The 20,510-nt window shown below is 42.3% G+C and overlaps 1 protein-coding gene and 1 long non-coding RNA gene across 7 annotated transcripts in view; one reads left to right on the top strand and one right to left on the bottom strand.

Annotated features, from left to right (window-relative positions):
• The window catches only part of LNX1 (ligand of numb-protein X 1), a 205,951-nt gene that overhangs the window by 49,834 nt on the left and 135,607 nt on the right, over positions 1-20,510 (bottom strand). For all 5 annotated transcript variants that reach the window (XM_021939136.2, XM_017958818.3, XM_021939137.1 and 2 more), the window contains 2 exons: positions 8,448-8,689; positions 7,787-7,939 (listed from right to left, as the gene is read on the bottom strand). In XM_021939136.2, the coding sequence (XP_021794828.1) occupies positions 7,787-7,939; positions 8,448-8,689 (395 nt within the window). The remainder of the gene's footprint in view (positions 1-7,786; positions 7,940-8,447; positions 8,690-20,510) is intronic.
• LOC103884459 lies at positions 358-19,492 on the top strand. 2 transcript variants are annotated; one of them, XR_004182573.1, is made up of 3 exons: positions 358-552; positions 18,066-18,257; positions 19,373-19,492. It is a non-coding gene; the product is annotated as an uncharacterized LOC103884459 (long non-coding RNA). The 2 variants fall into 2 exon arrangements; XR_004182572.1 differs by having other exon boundaries at positions 18,066-18,247.

A 20,510-nucleotide genomic window follows, 5' to 3' on the forward strand; every position in this document is an offset into this window, starting at 1 on the left:
GTTCATCCCTGGTTTGCCTGAAATCACTGAATTCAGAGCAAGGAGATTCAAAGATCATCTAGGCTGGTGTTTTCAAACTGTATTTTTAAACTGATGAATCTGCTTTCCCCAAGAAATCTCTCCTAGCTCTCTGCTCATCTCTCATCCCACTGTGACCACACAGAAAACAGCTGCTCTAATTGTTCTGCTGCTTGACAGTGATAGTCAAACCCTACAAGTGAGGAGGTTTAAGGCTGAGAGAAGGGGAGTGAAGCAACTGGCTGGACATCCCAAAGTTAGGTGGCCCTGAGAGCCAGGTCAGAACCCAGAGCTCTGGTGACCGGTACTCTCTGCCAGGTATCCCTGGAACCAGGGATTCACAGCCAGGCTGGAGCCCACGAGAGACTTGCTCTATGGACCTACGAGTCAGCAGCACCGACTGGCATTGCTTTTCTTCACTTCAGTTTGAATCGAAGTGTTCAGAGGGGACACCAACAAGTGGTGGGAACAAGCCACACCTACCCTGGTGGAAAAACTAGCTCCTCCAAGTGACTAAAGGCTCAAGTTTCAATGGTAAGGGCCGAGATGCTTGTGTCTTCTGTAGGTGCTGACAGCTGCCTCTCCTTAAGAGTCTCCTTTCGTTATGGCATCTGGAAAGATCTCACATGGCAGGCCTGCTTCTGGATAGTCTGTTCCTTGTGAGCATTTGCAAAATCTGTGACCTTAGTCCATTTTCCCTAATGAATTAATGAGTACTCAATTCTCTAAGAACAATAAAGAATTAAAATTATTTCTAAGCATGTTAGAGCAAAGTAACTTAGTAGGTAGAGGAAACCCGAGATGTTGCAAATGTGGGTCCTTAATCTCTATACTGATTGAACTGAAGTGACTGCATAAGGCAGGGGTAGCTGACTTCATCAGTCAGTTCCTGGTACTACCAGTACTCGGGTGACTGAGTTCAATTAATGTTTAAACTACCTTGGTTATATTAAGTAGGCTATATCACAGGCACTTGCTAGAGCATGTCTGGTATAACAACGGAATGGAAAAAAAATTCATTCTGAGCAAAGAAAGATTTGGAAATAATCACAAAAGCCAATTTTCCCTCCCTCATTCCCCTTCCTTTGTTACCATCTTTTCCAACAGATTTACAAAAACCATACTACCAAGCCTAAACCTCTAGAGAATTTTTGATATGATAGCTTGAAAGGACATACCATTCACACTTGTAAATGATATTAGAGCAACACCAATGAGATCCTAGTGACCTTAAAGAGATAAAGGAATTTTTAAACTGCAAAACTTGTGTTGGTCTGGAAAGAAAAGAATTTGCTCAATATTATATCCTTACTCAAGGACTAAAGGATATAATCTTATTAGCTGAGAGTTTGTTATATGCTGACATTGAGTTAAGGTATTTGGATGCATTTTTTGTTTAGTCTTCACAATAACCCTATGAAATAGATGATAATTATCTTTTTTTTTTTTTTTTTTGAGAGACAGGGTCTCACTCTGTCACCCAGGCTGGAGTATAGTGGTATGATCTTGGCTCAAAGCAGCCTTGACCTCATGGGCTCAGGCAATCCTCCCACCTCAGCCCAAGAAGCTGGGAGTACAGGTGTGTGCCACCACGTCCCATTAATTTCATTTTTTGTAGAGACAAAGTCTCACTATGTTGCCCAGGCTGGTCTCAAACTCCTGGGCTTAAGGGATCCTCTTGCCTTGGCCTCCAAGTGCTAGGATTCCAGGTGTGAGCCACTATGCCCAGATCCATCTCTGTCTTTTCAGATGAAGAAATGCTGAAGCTTAGAGCATTAAGCAACCCAGCCAGGGTCACACAGTTGATAAACAGTGGTGCCAGTCCCTTTACTGATGTTAAAAGAATGGATACACCATGCCAGGAGGCCAACTGTAGGTTGCTGAAGCAATGAGGTCCTCTGACCATTTTTGAAAGCATTGTTGCATCACAAATTCTGTGACGACATTGATACCAACCTAGCTGAGTCTTAACACCTCACTGCATTCTGGAGTTACAGCTTCTTAGTGTGTTTGAGGAAATCCAATCTCTCCCATTCCAGCCCGCCTACGTATGGAACATGGCTGCTATCTCTGTCTTCTGGAAACATGGCTCCAATCTTGTAATAACTCTACACAAGAGCTCCCAGGTGTGTTCACTGCCCCCAAATCAAGTACAGACTCCTAAATAATCATCAGGACACACTACGATCTGACCTTCACCTCATCTCCTGTATTGGTCTGGAAAGAAAATAATTTATTCAATATCATGTCCTCACTCAAGGACTAAAGGATATAATAATAATTATTAACTGAGTTTATGCTGGCATTGAGCTAAGCTACTTGAATGCATTTTCCAACACACAGCATCCCAACATCCATCCAAGTCATAAGCCATTCCTTAAACATGGATTACACTGTCCCCTATGGCTGCTATGGTCATTAATTTATACCTCATTCTTCATAGTACAGGCATACCTCTGAGATATTGTGGGTTTGGTTCCAGACTGCCATAATAAAGTGAGTCTTTTGGTTTCTCTGTGGTTATAAGAGTTATGTTTACACTGTAGTCTATCAAGTATACAATAGCATATTTTTTTAAATGTACATACCTCAATTTAAAAATACTTTATTGCTAAAACATGCTGTTTAATGATCATCTGAGCCTTCAGTTGTAATCTTTTCCTTGTAGAGGGTTTTGCCTTGATATTGATGGCTGCTGACTGATCACAATGGTGGTTGCTGAAAGTTGGGAGTGGCTTTGGCAATTTCTTAAAATAAGATGACCATGAAGTTTGCCACATCAGCTGACTCTCGTGAAAGATTTTTATGCAGATTCTCTGTAGAATGCAGTGCTGTTTGATAGCATTTAAACTTCAGTAGAACTTCTTTCAAAATTGGAGTCAATTCTCTACTAACCTTGCTGTTTTGTCAACTATGTTTATGTAATATTCCCAATCCTTTCTTGTAGTTTCAACAATGTTCACAGCATCTTCAGCAGTAGTTTCCATCTCAAGAAACCACTTTCTTTGCTCATCCATAAGAAGCAACTCTACACTCGTTCAAGTTTCATTATGAGATTGCAACAATTTGGTCATATCTTTTTTTTTTTTTTTGAGACTGAGTCTTGCTCTGTTGCCCGGGCTAGAGTGCAGTGGCGTGATCTCAGCTCACTGCAAGCTCCACCTCCCGGGTTCATGCCATTCTCCTGCCTCAGCCTCCCGGAATTTGGTCATATCTTCAAGCTCCACTTCCAATTCTAGTTCTCTTGCGATTTCCACGACATCTATAGTTACTTTTCTCCACTAAAGTCTTGAACCCCGGAAAGTCATCCATGAGAATTAGAATCAACTTCCTCCAATCTCCTGTTAATGTTGATATTTTGACTCTCTCCCATGAATCACTAATGTTCTTAATGGCATGTAGAAGGGTGAATCCTTTCCAGGATTTCAATTTTCCTTGCCCAGATCCATCAGAGGAATCACTATCTATGGCAGCTATAGCCTTTCGAAATTTATTTCTTAAATAATGAGACTTAAAAGTAGAAATTACTGGCCAGGCGTGGTGGCTCACGCCTGTAATCTCAGCACTTTGGGAGGCCGAGGCAGGCAGATCACAAGGCCAGGAGATCGAGACTGTCCTGGCTAACACGGTGAAACTTCGTCTCTACTAAAAATACAAAAAATTAGCTGGGCGTGGTGGCAGGTGCCTGTAGTCCCAGCCTCTCAGGAGGCTGAGGCGGGAGAATGGCGTGAACCTGGGAGGTGGAGCTTGCAGTGAGCTGAGATCACACCACTGCACTCTAGCCTGGGCAACAGAGCGAGACTCTGTCTTAAAAAAAAAAAAGTAGAAATTCCTCTTTGATCCATGGGCTGCAGAATGGATATTGTGTTAGCAGGCATGAAAACAACATTACTCTTGTGCGTCTCCATTGAAGTACTTGGGTTAGTAACTAGGATGCATTATCAATGAGTAGCAATATTTTGAAAGGAATCTTTCTTTCTGAGCAGTAGGCCTCAACAGTGGAATTAAAATATCGAGTAAACCATGCTGTAAAAAGATGTGCTGCCATCAGGCTTTGTTGTTCCGTGGATAGACCACAGATAGAATAGATTTAGCATAATTCTTAAGGGCCCTAGGAGTTTTGAAATGATAAATGAGCACTGGATTCCACCTTAAAGTCACCAGCTGTATTAGCCCCGAACACGAGAGTCAGCCTGTCCTTTGAAGCTTTGAAGCCAGGCATTGACTTCTCTCTAGTTAAGAAAGTCCTAGATAGCATATTCTCCCAATATAAGGCTGTATCATCTACATTGAAAATCTGTTGGCTGAGTGCGGTGGCTCATGTCTGTAATCCTAGCACTTTGGGAGGCCAAGGCAGGTGGATCACCTGAGGTCAGGAGTTCAAGACCAGCCTGGCCAACATGGCGAAACCCTGTCTCTACTAAAAATACAAAAAATTAGCTGGACATGAGATCCAAGTAGCCTGTAATCTCAGCTACTTGGGAGGCTGAGACAGGAGAATCACTTGAACCCAGGAGGCAGTGGTTGCAGTGAGCCGAGATCATGCCATTGCACTCCAGCCTGGGCTACAGAGCGAGCGAGACTCCATCTCAAAAAAAAAAAAAAAAAAAAAAAAAAAAAAAAAAAGGAAAACCTGCTTAGTGAAGCCACCTTCAATGATCTTAGCAAGATCTTCTGGACAACCTGCTGCAGCTTCTAACATCAGCATTTGCTGCTTTGTTACAATCAGCATTTGCTGTTTCCCTATAATCAGGATTTGCTGCTTTACCTTGCACTGTTATGTTATGGAGATGGCTTCTTTCCTTAAACCTCATTAACCAATCTCTGCTAGCTTCCAACTTTTCTCCTTTAGCTTCTTCACCTCTCTCAGCCTTCACAGAATCAAAGAGAGTTAGGGCCTTCCTTTGGATTAGGCTTTGGTTTAAGGGAATATTGTGGCTATTTTGTTCTTCTATCCAGTTCACTCAAACTTTCTCCATATCAGCAATAAGGCTGTTTTGCTTTGTTAGTCATGTGTTCACTGGAAGTAGCACTTTTAATTTCCTTCAAGAATTTTTCCTTTGCATTAATAACTAGGCTGTTTGGCACAAGAGACCTAGCTTTAAGCCTACCTTAGCTTTCAATATGCCTTCCTTACTAAGGTTCATTTCTAGTTTTTGATTTAAAGTGAGAGACATGTGGCTCTTCCTTTCACTTGAATACTCAAAAGCTATCATATGGTTACTAATTGGCTTCACTTCAATACTGTTACGTATCACGGAATAGGGAGGCCCAAGAAGAGAGACATGGGGAAATGGCCAGTGAAGCAGTCAGAACACACAATTATTAAATTTACTGACCCATAAGGGCGTGGTTCATTGCAAGCTAAAACAATTACAATAGTAATGCCAAAGATCACTGATCACCTATCACCATAACACATATAATAATAATGAAAAAGTTTGAGATGCTTCAAGAATTACCAAAATGTGACACAGAGACATGAAGTGAGCACATGCTTTCGGAAAAATGGAGCCAACAGACTTGTTCGCTATAGGGTGACCACAAGCTTTCAATTTGTAAAAATAAAAATGAGGTATGCTTTTATTTTATTTTAGTCTTGAATAAACCCCTGATGCCAGGAACTACATTTTATATTCTTTATATAAAATGACAGCACCTAGGCCGGTGCCTTACATATAATAATCTCTTTTATAAATGTTTTTGTAATAAATATGCAAATATATCTTTTTCAAGATAACTTTTTTTTTTTTTTTTGAGATGGAGTCACCCAGGCTGGAGTGCAGTGACACAATCTCAGCTCACTGCAGCCTCAGCCTCCCAAGTAGCTGGAATTACAGGTGCCCATCACCACGCCCTGGCTAATTTTTGTATTTTTAATAGAGATGGGGTTTCACTATGTTGTCCAGGCTGGTCTCAAACTCCCACCCTCAGGTGATATGGCTGCCTCAGTCTCCCAAAGTGCTGGTATTACAGGAGTAAGCCACCACCCCTGGCCCAAGTACTAGAGAACTTTACATGGAGTGGAATTGAGGAGTCTTTAATAAGAGGAAGAGACTGGTGGAAAGGAAGTTCTAATCTTTTCATTTAGTCATTGCACAGACATTTAGTGGACATTTATGTGCCAGACACTGTACTAGGCCTTAAAACAAGGACTCAGAAAAATAATAATAATCCCTACACTTTGAGGTACAGTTACATGAAATATGATAATCACTGCTACAGGTGCTTCAAAAACACCTAAAAAGAGGGCTGAAGGAGTCAGTGAGGTTTCCAGGAGGAGGCAAAGGCTTACACTAAACCTGAAAGAAGGAATGTCAATGCCAGCTGAAAGGAGAGTGGGAGTGCAGGCTGGACAATAGAAGGGAGGCGAGAGAAAGACATACAGCATTTACAGGACTGTAATCAGCTGAGAGCTCTTAGATCATGCAGCATGTATGTACAGGGTGAGAGGCAATCATGAATAAGTATACAAGAAAAGGTCTAATAAGGCTGCTCATGAATTTTGAGGGCATAATACATACAGTGGTTTGGGCTCTGCCTCCCAACTCCCAAGAGTAGAGGGCAGTATAACCCAGGGGCTAAGAGAGTAGGCTCTGGAATGAGAGGACCTGAGTTAAAATCTTGGTTCTGCCATTTTCTAGCCGGGTGACTGGACTAATTACCTAATCCCTCTGGGTCTCTGTTTTCCCATCTGTAAAATGGGAATGAGAGTCCTATCCCCTTAACATTATTGTCACAACTAAATGACTGAAAACACTATGCGCATACAGAAAGAGCTCAATTTTTTAAAAATGTTATTATTACTACTCTAAAGTTCTAACATAAAAAGCAAAGACAGTAGGACAGTATTTCCTCAGCTCCATTTATATTGGAGAAAACATATGGGATCTAAGACTCAACAGCTTGCTTTGCATGAATTCTACAGCCATGTTACCTGGATTCAAAGTTTAGCAAGGTAATGTGGAACAACCTAAGGAGCCTCTCTGTGCCACAGTTTCCTCATCTGTAAAACAGGAATAGTAATAGCGCCGGGTGCAGTGGCTCATGCCTGTAATCCCAGCACTTTGAGAGGCCGAGGTGGGTGGATCACCTGAGATCAGGAGTTCAAGACCAGCCTGACCAACATGCAGAAACCCCGTTTCTACTAAAAAATACAAAAAAATAGCTGGCTGTTTTGGCAGGTGCCTGTAATCCCACCTACTTGGGAGGCTGAAGCAGGAGAATCGCTTGAACCCAGGAGGCAGAGGTTGCACCGTTGCACTCCAGCCTGGGCGATAAGAGTAAGACTCTGTCTCGAAACACACACACACACACACACACACACGTACACACACATACACACGGAGTATGGGGTTGTTGTGAGGCTTAAATGACAAAATGCATGTAAAACACTCAGCACCACACCTCACATGTAGTTGAAAGAGTAAGGAGAGCAAATATATATATTGCATTTATTGTATGTGCCAGTCATTGTTTTAAAAGTTTTTCACTCTTTAACTATAATTCTTCTTCTTCAAATGCATAATGGCACTAGCACCTGAAGGTAAGGGTTTCAACACTTTTTCTTCAATCTATGTAAAAAGATGATAATACTTTCTGCCTTTAGCTACTTACGTGAGAAGCAGGCTAATCAAAGTAAAAAACATTGTATACCCTCGGGAAGAGAGGGGTCACAGAAGGTGGATGGTGATCAGATTGCATCATCCCTGAAGTCCCCCTGGAAGCCTAGCCCATGTCCATCCTGCCTTGTGGGGAGGTCATTTACCTTCAGGGGCAGTGGTGTTTTCAGAATTTTCCCTGCCCTGGTCAGCGTGGTTGGCAACCGCACTCCCGCTCTTTGTCCTTCGAAGAACACTCAAAGCTCGATTTATTTTTTTAAAAGATCTGCTTCTAATAGTGGATCTCTCAAAGGGCCGTGCTGAGGAAAAGCAACAAGAGGAACAGTAGTTATGATTTAATAGAAATCATCATTTATGTACATATCTGATAAAATATATATAATAAGACATTAACAGTGACTACCTCTAGGTGGTAGGATTGTAGAATTTGCTTACCTGTATTTTCTAAGTTTTCTACAGTGAAATATGTATGATGTGCTCTGCTTTTCTTTTCTGTTTCTGGGCTGAACTGAATACAATAGCACTTTTCTTGAACAGTATGGCTGAAAAATTACTGACACTGCAGGAGTGATGAATCATTAGGTCTAGTTTCAGCCCCTTTCACCAAGTCAGATTACACACAGTTTAATGATCGGAGGTACTTGTGGTTTCATTTCACTTTGGAGAATTGGACATTGGGTTCCTGCCAAAACTGCCAGAATGATTTCCCCTTAAAAAACATTTCTAGAACTTTCCACAGTAAGTATTCCACAGAGAGCAATCCCAAGCCAAGGAACCCAATCCTGGACAACCACCCATTTGACTCACCCCTAGTTCGGTTGCTCCGTCCAGAGTCCACTGGGCTGACTGCTGGCTGCCCGTCCTCCGCCGAGGACACGTAGGCAGGGTTGTCTAGGCCAGGCTCGTCTGTCATTAAGGAGATGGTGGCAGCTGCAGAAACCTCTGGGGAGGGAGCCATGGCTGTGAGGCTTGCACAGCCATCTGGACAGCCATCTTGTGAGCGCCTCTTCCTGTCTTTGGTCAGGCCGTAGTGGGAGGCACCTTTACAGCTGTAACAGAACCAGTGGGGAGGTGAAGTGCTGCCATTCCTCAGTCAGACCTCTTCAAATACAATTGAAGAATGTATAATAGGCTTGTTGAACTTGGAATTTGATTTGCCTTCCCCTATATTCTCTCTTCCCTTTTCACATGTTGGTACTCAATATACATTTGCCAACCAAGTGAATTAATAATTTGAGATGTTTTTAAAAGATGCCCACTGCATTCTCTTAAAGCAATCTCTACATTGGCTCCTGGAATGCAAATTTATTCAGGTTGCCATGGTGTCTACATGACCAGGCTTTGAGGCTGGCAATGTTCAACTGTTTGGTAATTCCTGCTTGCTGGTGTTTATTTTGACCATGAAAGCCCTTAGTCACACTCTCACTCATTTCTTTTGGATTTTGTTCCCACAGCACTGAACGTAAATATAAAGCTCCTCCCAGATTCCATATTTAACTGTCCATGGAAAGAGAATCACCCTCACCACAAAGCCATAGGAGTGAGCTCAGCATTGCTATCCTCTAGTGGCAGCTTGGTGGCTTCCATTCTCTTTCTCTGGGCTGGTCTGGGAGGGCCTCCCTGGTGCTGGGGGCTCCCATGATCTGAAAAGTGTCATTCATCGCCATGTTGTCTAGCATTAAGAGAGTAAAACAGCTTTTGTGGATTTTAGCAAAAACATATTTGTCTCTACCCATTCACTGTCCATGCTATAAAAAAAAATCCAAAAAATTCCACAAAAACCAAACTTTGTGAGAAAGGCAAGTTATTGGTGCAATAGAGAGAAGTTGAAAAAGAACATTCTTGAGGCTCAGGAGACCAGGGTTTGAGCTGATCTAGGTCCATATTTTGCCATGAACATGAACACTGCCACTGGGCAAGTCATTGCAGCGCACAGGCTAGGTTTTGATCAGGAAATGGTGATTTAACTATCTCACTGCACTGTCGGGAGGGTAGCTACAGGTAGCCACTCCAGTTTCCGTAGTTGTGAAGGCAGAAATCACATCATGAGCTCCTTTAAGAAGTGTCCATTTGGATTGGGCGGAGCAAGATGGCCGAATAGGAACAGCTCCAGTCTCCAACTCCCAGCTGACACAGAGACAGTGATTTCTGCATTTTCAACTGAGGTACTGGGATTCATCTCACTGGGGAGTGCGGTGTCCGGTGCTGGTCAGCTGCTGCAGCCCGACCAGCGAGAGCTGAAGCAGGGGCGAGGCATCACCGCCTCACCTGGGAGGAAGCGCAAGGGGAGGAATCCCTTTTCTAGCCAGGGGAACTGGGACACAGCACCTGGAAGGTGGGTAACTCCCACCCCAGCCCAAGCAAACAGGCACACCAGGATCATATCCACACCTGGCCAGGAGGGTCCCACTGCCAGGCCTCCTCATTGCTAGCACAGCAGTCTGTGATCTACGAGGCAAAGGGGCAGCAGCGAGGCTGGGGAGAGAGCCCATGCATTGCCGAGACTTAGGAAATGGAGTAAACAAAGCTGCTGGGAGAAGCTCGAACTGGGTGGAGCTCACAGCGGCTCAAGGAAACCTGCCTGTCTCATGGAGCTCCACCTCTGGGGACAGGCACAGCTACACAACAACAACAACAACAACAACAACAAAAGTAGCAGAAACCTCTGCAGGCCTTCGCTTGACTCTGTCTGACAGCTTTGGAGAGCAGTGGATCTCCCAACACGGAGGTTGAGATCTGAGAAGGGACAGACTGCCTGCTCAAGTGGTCCCTGAGCCCTGAGTAGCCTAACTGGGAGACATCCCCACTGAGGCAGTCTGACACCCACCTCACAGGGTGGGAGTACACCCCTGAGAGGAAGCTTCCAAGCAAAAGTCGAGACAGGTACCTGCTGTTCAGAAATATTCTATCTTCTGCAGCTCTGCTGCTGATACCCAGGCAAACAGGGTCTGGAGTGGACCTCCAAGCAATCTCCAACAGACCTACAGCTGAGGGGTGCTGACTGTTGAAGGGAAAACTATCGGAGGAACAGGAAGGACACTTACACCCAAAACCCCATCCAGTACATCACATCATCCAAGACCAGAGGAGGCAGATAGAAGAGCCACAAGATTATGGGGGAAAAAGCAAGGGCAGAAAAGCTGGAATTCAAAATAAGGAAGCATCTCGGCAAGGGGCGCTGGCTCATCACAACGGATCAAAGCTGGTCAGGCCGAGGAGAATGACTTTAGCCCAGAGATAGAGAGAAAGAGGACTTCAGTCCATCAGTTTCACCAAATACAAAAGGAGGAATTACATTACCTGCAAGCATAAAAGGAAAACTAAAAATCTTGAAAAAAAATTCTGGAAGAGTATGGCCAGCTACGGTAAGGTAGTAGAGAGAAAGTCATAAGCGAAATGAAAGAGATGAAAACCATGACACGAGAAATACGTGACAAATGCACAAGCTTCAGTAACCGACTCGATCAAACTGGAAGAAAAGTATCAGCGATTGAGGATCAAATAGATGAAATAAGCGAGAAAGAGAAACAAAAGAAAAAAAGTGACAAAGAAAGCCTGCAAGAGGCAGCGGATTATGTAAAAGACCAAATCTCACGTCCTGATTAGGGTGCCACAAGAAAGTGAGGGAGAAAAATGGAGACCAAGTTGGAAAACCTCTTAGGATATCATCCAGGAGAACTTCCCAACCCTAAATTAGGAGCGAATGGCGTCAAGGAAATGCAAGGAGAGCCATCACAAAGATGCTCCTCGAGGAAGAGCAACTCAAGACACATAATTGCCAGATTCACAAAGTTAGAAATGAAGGAAAAATCTTAAGAGGGCAGCCAAGAGAGAAAATTCCGGGTTACCACAAAGGGGAAGCCCATCAGACTCACAGCAGATCTCGGCAGAAACTCTCAAGCCAGAGAGAGTGGGGGCCAATATTCAACATTCTTAAAGAAAAGAATTTTAAACCCAGAATTTCATATCCAGCCAAACTAAGTTTCATAGAGTGAAGAATAAAATCCTTACAGGAATAAGCAAATGCTTAGAATTTTGTCACCCACTAGGCCTGCCCTTACAAGAGACCACAAGAGGAAGCACTCAACATGGAAAGGAACAACGGTACCAGCCATTGCAAAACATGCAAAATGTAAAGACCATGAGGCTAGGAGAAACTGCATCAACTAACAGGCAAAATAACCAGTTAATATCATGGCAGGATCAAGTTTCACACACTAACAGTGCAACCTTAAATGTAAATGGACTAAATGGTCAATTAAAGACACAGACACAGCAAACTGGATAAAGGTCAAGACCCATCAGTCTGCTGTATTCAGAGACCCATCTCCTGCCTTGAGAGACATACATAGGCTCAAAATAAAGGGATGGAGGAAGATTTGCAAGCAAATGGAGAACAAAAAAGCAGGAGTTTGCAATACTAGTCTACAATGATAAAACAGACTTTAAACCCATCAAAGATCAAAGAGACAAAGAAGGCCATTACACTTAATGGTAGAGATCAATTCAACAGGAAGAGCTAACTATCCTAAATATATATGCAATACAGGAGCACCCAGATTCATAAAGCAAGTCCTTAGAGACTTACAAGAGACTTAGACTCATACAATAATAATGGGGAGACTTCAGCACTCCACTGTCAACATTAGACAGATCAACAAGACAGAAAGTTAACAAGGATATCCAGAATTGAACTCATCTCTACACAGCAAACCAGACCTAATAGACATCTATAGAACTCTCCACCCCAAATCAACAGAATATACATTCTTCTCAGCACCACATTGTACTTACTCCAAAATTATTACATATAGTGGAGTAAAGCACTCCTCAGCAAAAATGTACAAGAACAGAAATTATAACAAACTGTCTCTCAGACCACAGTGCAATCAAACTAGAACTCAGGACTAAGAAACTCAGAAATTAAAACCACTCAACTTCCTTGGAAACTGAATAACCTGCTCCCTGAATGACTACTGGGTACACTTAGCGAAATGAAATGAAATAAGATGTTCTTCGAGTATTGAGAACAAAGATACAACATACCAGAATCTCTGGGACACATTTAAAGCAGTGGTAGAGGGGAAATTTATAGCACCTAAATGCCCACAAGAGAGAAGCAGGAAAGATCAAAATTGACACTCTAACATACATATGATTAAAAGAACTAGAGAAGCAAGAGCAAAACACATTGAAACTAGCAGAAGGCAAGAAATAACTAAGATCAGAGCAGAACTGGAAAGGGAGATAGAGACACAAAAACCCTCAAAAATCAATGAATCAGGTTGGTTTTAAGAAAAGATCAACAAAATTGACAGACTACACTAGCAAGACTAATAAAAAGAAAGAGAAGAATCAAATCAGCCCTTAATTAAAAATGATAAAGGGATATCACCACCGACCCCACAGAATACAAACTACCATCAAGAATACTATAAACACCTCTCGCCAAAATGAAGCTGGAAAACCTAGAAGAAATGGATAATTTCCTGGACAGCATCTTCAAGACTAAACCAGGAAGTTGAATCCCTGAATAGACCAAAAGTAGGCTCACAAGAATGGAGGCAATAATTAATAGCCTACCAACCAAAAAGTCCAGGACCAGATGGATTCAGCTAAGTCTACAGAGGTATAGGAGGAGTTAATTTTCAGTCATGCAAGAGCTATTCCAATCAATAGAAAGAGGGAATCCTCCCTATCATTTTATGAAGTGGCCAACATCATCCCTGATACCAAAGCCTGGCAGAACCCCACGAAACAAAGAAATTTTAGACCAATATCCTGATGAACATACGATGCAAAATCCTCAATAAGAGAAATACTGGCAAACAGTTCAACTTAACATCAAAAACATCACCATGATCAAAGTGGAAGCTTCATCCCTGGGATACAAGGCTGGTTCAACGATAGCAAATCAATAAACATAATCCAGCATATAGAAACAGAGACCAAAGACAAGAACCATGATTATCTCAATAGATGCAGAAAGGCTTTGACAAAATTCAACAGCCTTCATGCTAAAAGCAGCTCAATAAATTGGTATTGATGGGGCGTACCTCAAAATAATAAGAGCTATTGCGAAGCCAAACCCACAGCCAATATCATACTGAATGGGCAAAACTGGAAAAATTCCTTTGAAGAAACTGGCACAAGACAGGGATGCCTCTCTCACCACTCCTATTCAACATAGTGTTGGAAGTTCTGGCTAGGGCAATTAGGCAAGAGAAAGAAATCAGGGAGGTATTTCAGTTAGGAAAGAAAGTCAAATTGTCCCTGTTTGCAGGGTATGATTGTATATTTAGAAAACCCATTGTCTCAGCCCAAAATCTCCTTAAGCTGATAAGCAACTTCAGCAAAGTCTCAGGATACAGAATTAATGTGCAAAAATCACAAGCATTCTTATACACCAGTAACAGACAAACAGAGAGCCAAATCAGGAATGAACTTCCATTCTGAGTTGCTTCAAAGAGAATCAAATACCTAGGAATCCAACTTACAAGGGATGCAGGACCTCTTCAGAGAACTACAAACCCACTGCTCAGTGAAATAAAAAGAGGACACAAACAAATGGAAGAACATACCATGCTCATGGATAGGAAGAGATAATATAAATTGAAAAGTAAGCCCATACTGCCCAAGGTAATTTAGATTTCAGTACCATCCCCATCAAGCTACCAATGAGTTTCTTCACAGAATTGGAAAAACTGCTTTAAAGTTCATATGGAACCAAAAAGAGCCATATCTCCAAGACAATCCCTAAGTCAAAGAGAACAAGCTGGAGGCATCCGCATACCTGACTTCAAACTATACTACAAGGCTACAATAGCAAACAGCATGGTACTGAGTACCAAAACAGAGATATAGACCAATGGAATGAGAACAGAGTCCTCAGAAATAATACCACACACATCTACAGCCATCTGATCTTTGGCAAACCTAGAAAAACAAGAAATGGGGAAAGGATTCCTATTTAATAAATGGAGTGCTAGGAGAAAATTGGCTAGCCATAAGTAGAAAGCTGAAACTGGATCCTTTCCTTACTCCTTATACGAAAGAAATTAATTCAAGATGGATTAGAGACCCAAATGGTAGACCTAATACCACCAAAATCCTAGAGAGAGCTAGAGTAGTACCATTCAGGACATAGGCATGGCAAAGGAACTACCATGTATCTAAAACACCAGCTCTTGGCGGCAAGCTAAAATTGACAAATGGGATCTCATTAAACTAAGAGCTTCTGCACAGCAAAGAAACCACCATCAGAGTGAACAGGCAACCTACAAGAATGGGAGAAAATTTTTTGCAATCTACTCATCTGACAAAGGGCTAATATCCAGAACCTACAAGAACTCAAACAAATTTACAAAGAAAAAAAAACAAGCAACCCCATCAAAAGTGGGCAAAGGATATGAACAGACATTTCTCAAAAGAAGACATTCAGCCACAGCCAACAGACATATGAAAAAATGCTCATCATCACTGGCCATCAAGAATCAAATCAAAACCACAATGAGAGATACCATCTCCACCAGTTAGAATGGCGATCATTAAAGTCAGGGAAACAACAGGTGCTGCTGGAGAGGATGTGGAGAAATGGGAACACTTTTACACTGTTGGTGGGGATTGTAACTAGTTCAACCATTATGGAAAACAGTATGGCGATTCCTCAAGGATCCTAGAACTAGATGCCACCATATGACCCAGCCATCCCATTACTGGGGATATGCAAAAGTTATAAATTATGCTACTATAAGACATGCACACGTATGTTTATTGCGGAACTATTCACAATACTTAAAGACTTGGAATCAACCCAAATGTCCATCAGTGACAGGTGGATTCAAGAAAATGTGGCACATATACACCATGGAATACTATGCAGCCATAAAAAGGATGAGTTTCGTCCTTTGTAGGGACATGGATGCAGCTAGAGTGTATCATTCTTAGCAAACTATCACAAGAACAGAAAACCAAACCCACCGCGTTTCTCATTCATAGGTGGGAACTGAACAATGAGATCACTTGGACTCAGGAAGGGGAACATCACACACGGGGCCTATCCTTTGGGAGGGAGGGGGAGGGGGATTGCATTAGGAGTTATACCTGATGTAAATAGCCGAGGTGATGGGTGCAGCAGACCAACATGGCACAAGTATACATATGTAACAAACCTGCACGTTATGCACATGTACCCTACAACTTAAAGTATAATAATAATAAATAAATTAAAAAAAAAAAAAGAAGTGTCCATTTACATATAATGGATGTGTTAATTATAAATTATTATCAATTCATTACACAAAACCCTATATGACTGAACTATTTTAAATAGCCCTTTGAGATCCTACTTTAGGGATGCTTCATGTTTTTGAAAGTAGATGAAATCAAAGGTCAGTCTACAGTGATATGCACACATGATTTGTACTGCCTATAGAGTCACAGAAATGGCAGGATGGAAGGTCCTATTGTCTAGATTCAAATCTTTGCTCTGAAATTTACTTAGCTGGGTGATCTGGGGAAATTTTATTTAGCTGGCTAAACTTCCCAATTTGCATATACTTTCTGGATTGCTGTGAGGTTTGATTGACATTAAGTCTTACTAGGGGTTTAGTGCTTTTTGCCAAAAGTACTAGAATGCGAATTCATTAAAGTTGTCATGGTATCCACATGACTACAATCAGTTCTTGTGAGACTGTAGCTATTTTCATATTTGATCCATCCTAAGATGCTCTTTTCATGCTTTAACATGTCTAAAATCAGGATGCATGTGTGATTGATGGGGTTGTGAAGTTTCTATTGCCAGGTGGCACTCATGATGCAGATGCCACCATCCCAGCATGGCAAACCTAGTCACATGGGTACCCCTTATCACTTCCATTGAGTTGCCTACACGCTTAGTATTACACCATTGAGTATAATTGCCATTTGAATGTAATGATTCAGTACTAAAACGAAAAGTTATAGAAAACCTCAAAAACTGAACAATTGGATATTGATTAAGTACATATTCATTGTTAGAAGCAGAATCATAATTCCATGTTTTCTTGCAAAGGGATAAACAAAAGTTGTATATGCTTAGAAAGAAAGATGCACCCAAGGGAATTAAAAGCGGTGTTACATTTTGTTATTGAGAACATTCAAAAAGGATTGCCTGTTTCGTGCCAAGCAACGCAACCAAGGGCAGGAGAAGCTGCCAAATTCATCTGAATGGATTTCAAGGCCACAAGAGTCTAGTGTCACCAATCTATACATCATGGGGATATATTTGGTGTTTGGGGATTATTTAACTAATGGCACATTTTAAAATGTCATCTTCTTTGCTGTTATATGAACATGATATCTCTTATAGTCAGTGGCATCTTAGATTAGATGAAGTGTGGTTTTAATATTAGTAGAAAAGGAGTTTGGTTATACGACCGTATGTCCTCATCTTCCAGATGAGAAAACGGGCCTCCAACTTACACTGCTAGTGCTTGTCCTCAGCTGGAAGAGTTCAATCTCTTGGCTTGAATTCGTGAGGTTTTACTGTACTGATTAGCTGCATTGGCTTGAAATAGTTCTGCTTAAAAATAGTGAAGAGGTTGATCTGGGAAACTCAAAAATTGGTGAAATACTGTGTGATGGAAAAAATAAAAGCCAACTTGCATTTGAGCAGCTCCAGAGTAACAAATACTTGAATGAAACACTTCCAGGCAGGCTGGCAGTATTTGATTAGCAGTGCATGGAAAGGAAGTTCCGAGCTGGTCTGGAAACGGTCTTTTCGGAGGAGGCAGCAATGCTCTTGACCATGTGCCCTGCCAGAGTAGTAATGTTATTTTCCAGTTGGACAAATGGCTGGCAAAGGCACAAGCCATGGCTTTGTTGGGAGGACACAGTATGTCCTAGTAAAAGAAAGTGGCACCTTTCTCTGCTGCCCCATCAATGGAGGGTTAAGGTATTTTAAAAATATCTGAATCCTAGGATTATGCCATTAAGAAACCATTGCACTTTCAAATTCTTGGGGTTCTAAAGATAAGTTTTTGAGTCAAGGAAAGGAAAACCTCATAAAGTAGGTAAGTAGCCTTTCCTTTGGTCTCATATCACAGCTGTTCTTACAACAGCTGGGGAGGGTGCAGAGTCTTGATTTAGGTATTCGGACTCATATGTTTTGAGTAATAAAGGTTCTACTAATGCAACTCATACTGTGTAATGTTAGCTTTCTCCAGTCTCTTGGCTTAGCTTGAACCAGAGACAGAGTGATCTATGAAGGTAGCAGCGTGTACTTACTAATTATCTCCTTTGTGGTGACTAATACTGGGGCAGCTTGATTTACAAGCATGAAAGAGGGAAGAAGCGGGGAAAAGCTGATTAGCATTGGCTAGGACAAGAATATACGGTGAACCCTGGGTTGTGTTCAAAGCAAGCAGGATTTATGCTTCCTTTCAGTTGCTCTGAGCGCTAAGTACTCTCAGGTGGTGATGGGCGATGGCCATGAACTTGAAGGATGAATACAAGGAACACAGAAAACCCCTTTTCAACCAAACCACAAGCTTTGGATGTGCTGTCCATTCAAATGAGCAACTCTGAAAAATCAGTTTTCTTGGGAGATCCTGAGCTCTTTTGTCAAAGTGAGTAGAGGTAAATCTGTCTTAATATAAGAATGCTAATACTCAATGCCAGAAATTTTGTCTCTTTTGAGGTTGGAGGGGGTATAAGAAAAGAAAATGAATCTCCTTCCTGCAAAACTTCTAAGTCTGAGTTCACTGCTAATGAGAGTTGGAGACGAGACACAGGAGGGACCTCAGACATGATTCACAGAGGTTCTGATAGGGTATCCCCTGCAAAGGTCACCCAACAGGGCAGCATGATCTGGGCTCCCGTGAAGAGCTCCTTTCTGATGCTGAACTTACCCACTTATAATAGAATAAGAGTTGTTCACAAAGCGAGCCTTGATACTCATCATCATCATCCAGCCATACAACCTCCCTTTGATCTCTCCAACTTTCTGTAAATTCTTTCTCTCGGTTCACTGTTGCATTAGCAAACATTGAGTCAACTCTCACTTTGGGTTCATTAATTGCCCAGTCTGATCTGACTTCAAACAAGAGCTTGCAAATTCACATGCTCGTCAGGTGAGACAACGAGGGAAGGAAGGCCATTGGGGACCATGGTGAGCAGTGCTGCTTGACTAAAGGACACAGTGGCTGCTCCACCCTTCTCTGTTAAAAAGGCTAGCCCAGTGGCCCCCGAAAAATATGGAAGCAGAAATCTAGTTTTCAATGTAAAATCTCTTGATTTTTTAAATGGTAGCAACACATTCGAAAATCTTAAAAACACTGTGTGGTCCAAACAAAACACATCTGCAAGCCAGCTCTAGCTCCAGAGATGGCACATTCTAATCTCTGGTAATAAAAAAAACTGCCAACATGAGTAGATGGGAACCATTTTTCTTTTCTTAGTCCCCCAGAAAGCAACACTACCCTCTCCTCTTTCTCCAGTCTTCCTCCCTACCCACTATTTGTGTGTGTGTGTGTGTGTGTGTGTGTGTGTGTGCGTGCAGAGGGGAGATGACCCCTAAAGGGGGCTTTCCTATAATTATGTGCCCTGGCCCCATTTCTGATCCAAGTCCAAAAATGAGACTAATTTTTCAACTGTATTTCTTTCACTCATGAGAGTACTAATGGCTGGCCCATAGATATTATTTAATAAAAAAGGGAGACACTCAGTCCTAATGTATGTATTCTTTCTTTCAGGCAGAGAGAATCAAGATTAGGGGACTCTGTAGGGAAGTGAGTCTCCTTGCCAACAGCTGGGTTTTAGGAATTAGCTGCTCCAATGAATGGGATGAGTGATTCTGAAACTTTGCTCAAGGTGGGGTTGCTGGAGCCAGGCGGGGAGACTGTGCTGCCAGAAAGGAGATGGTCACTGGGAGACAGAAATGGGCTCTCCCTGAGCAATCAGGTGAGTATGGGCCTCAGTAATGTGTGCTCAGCCCCTAACTCCATCTCCATGGCCAAACCCTGGCGCTGGTCCTCCTGACACCCCATCTCCATGGCTTTGCAACCAACCCCGGCCTATCCCTCTGCCCCTGACCTAGCCCTCCAGCCTCTACCCCACTGCATCTTAACCATAGCAACAATTTTTTTTTAACTCAAAAACTGCCCAGGGAAATGTTCCCATCGCTTCAGGATCGAGTCCCAACTCTGTATGCTGACATTCCGGGCCTTCCCTGATCCATATTATCGATCATGGTCTCTTGCCTACAAATCTATGGCAGCCCAGAAGGCAGTCTGGCAGAAGACAGCTCATATCTATTGATCTTTTTAAATGTATTATGCTTCAAGGATGTGGTCTCATTTAAGCCTCCCACTTGTCATATTAGTTATACCACCTAACTTCACAGATGAATATATGGACACTAGAAGGGAGAAATGCCTTGTCCAAGTTCAGAGTGGAGCTAGACTCTGAAGCCACGTTGTGGATTCCATGCTTTCTCACCTTACATGGCTTCCTTGGTCCCTAGACTCATATCAAACTGCCCATTCCATGTCATTACTTAGATGTCTAATGGGCAGCTCAAACTTAACAGTTTCATCCTCCCTGCCAAACCAGCTCTTCCCACGTGTTCCCATGTTATTAAATAGCTCCTTATCTGTCATTCAGGCCAAAAATCTCAGACTCATCCTTGATTTCTTTCTTTCTCTAGATACCTGAAATACAATCCAGCATGAAATATTCAGAATCCAACTACTTTTCATCATGGCCACTGCCACCATACTGGTCCAAGCCACCATCATCAGTGCCTGGATTATCCCAACAGTCTCCCAAGAGGGGTCTTGCTTCCACACTTGTGTTGCCTGCCCATCTATTCTCAACAGAGCAGCCATGGTG

Source organism: Papio anubis, chromosome 3 (assembly GCF_008728515.1).
Source record: "Papio anubis isolate 15944 chromosome 3, Panubis1.0, whole genome shotgun sequence".
NCBI classification, from domain to species: domain Eukaryota; kingdom Metazoa; phylum Chordata; class Mammalia; order Primates; family Cercopithecidae; genus Papio; species Papio anubis.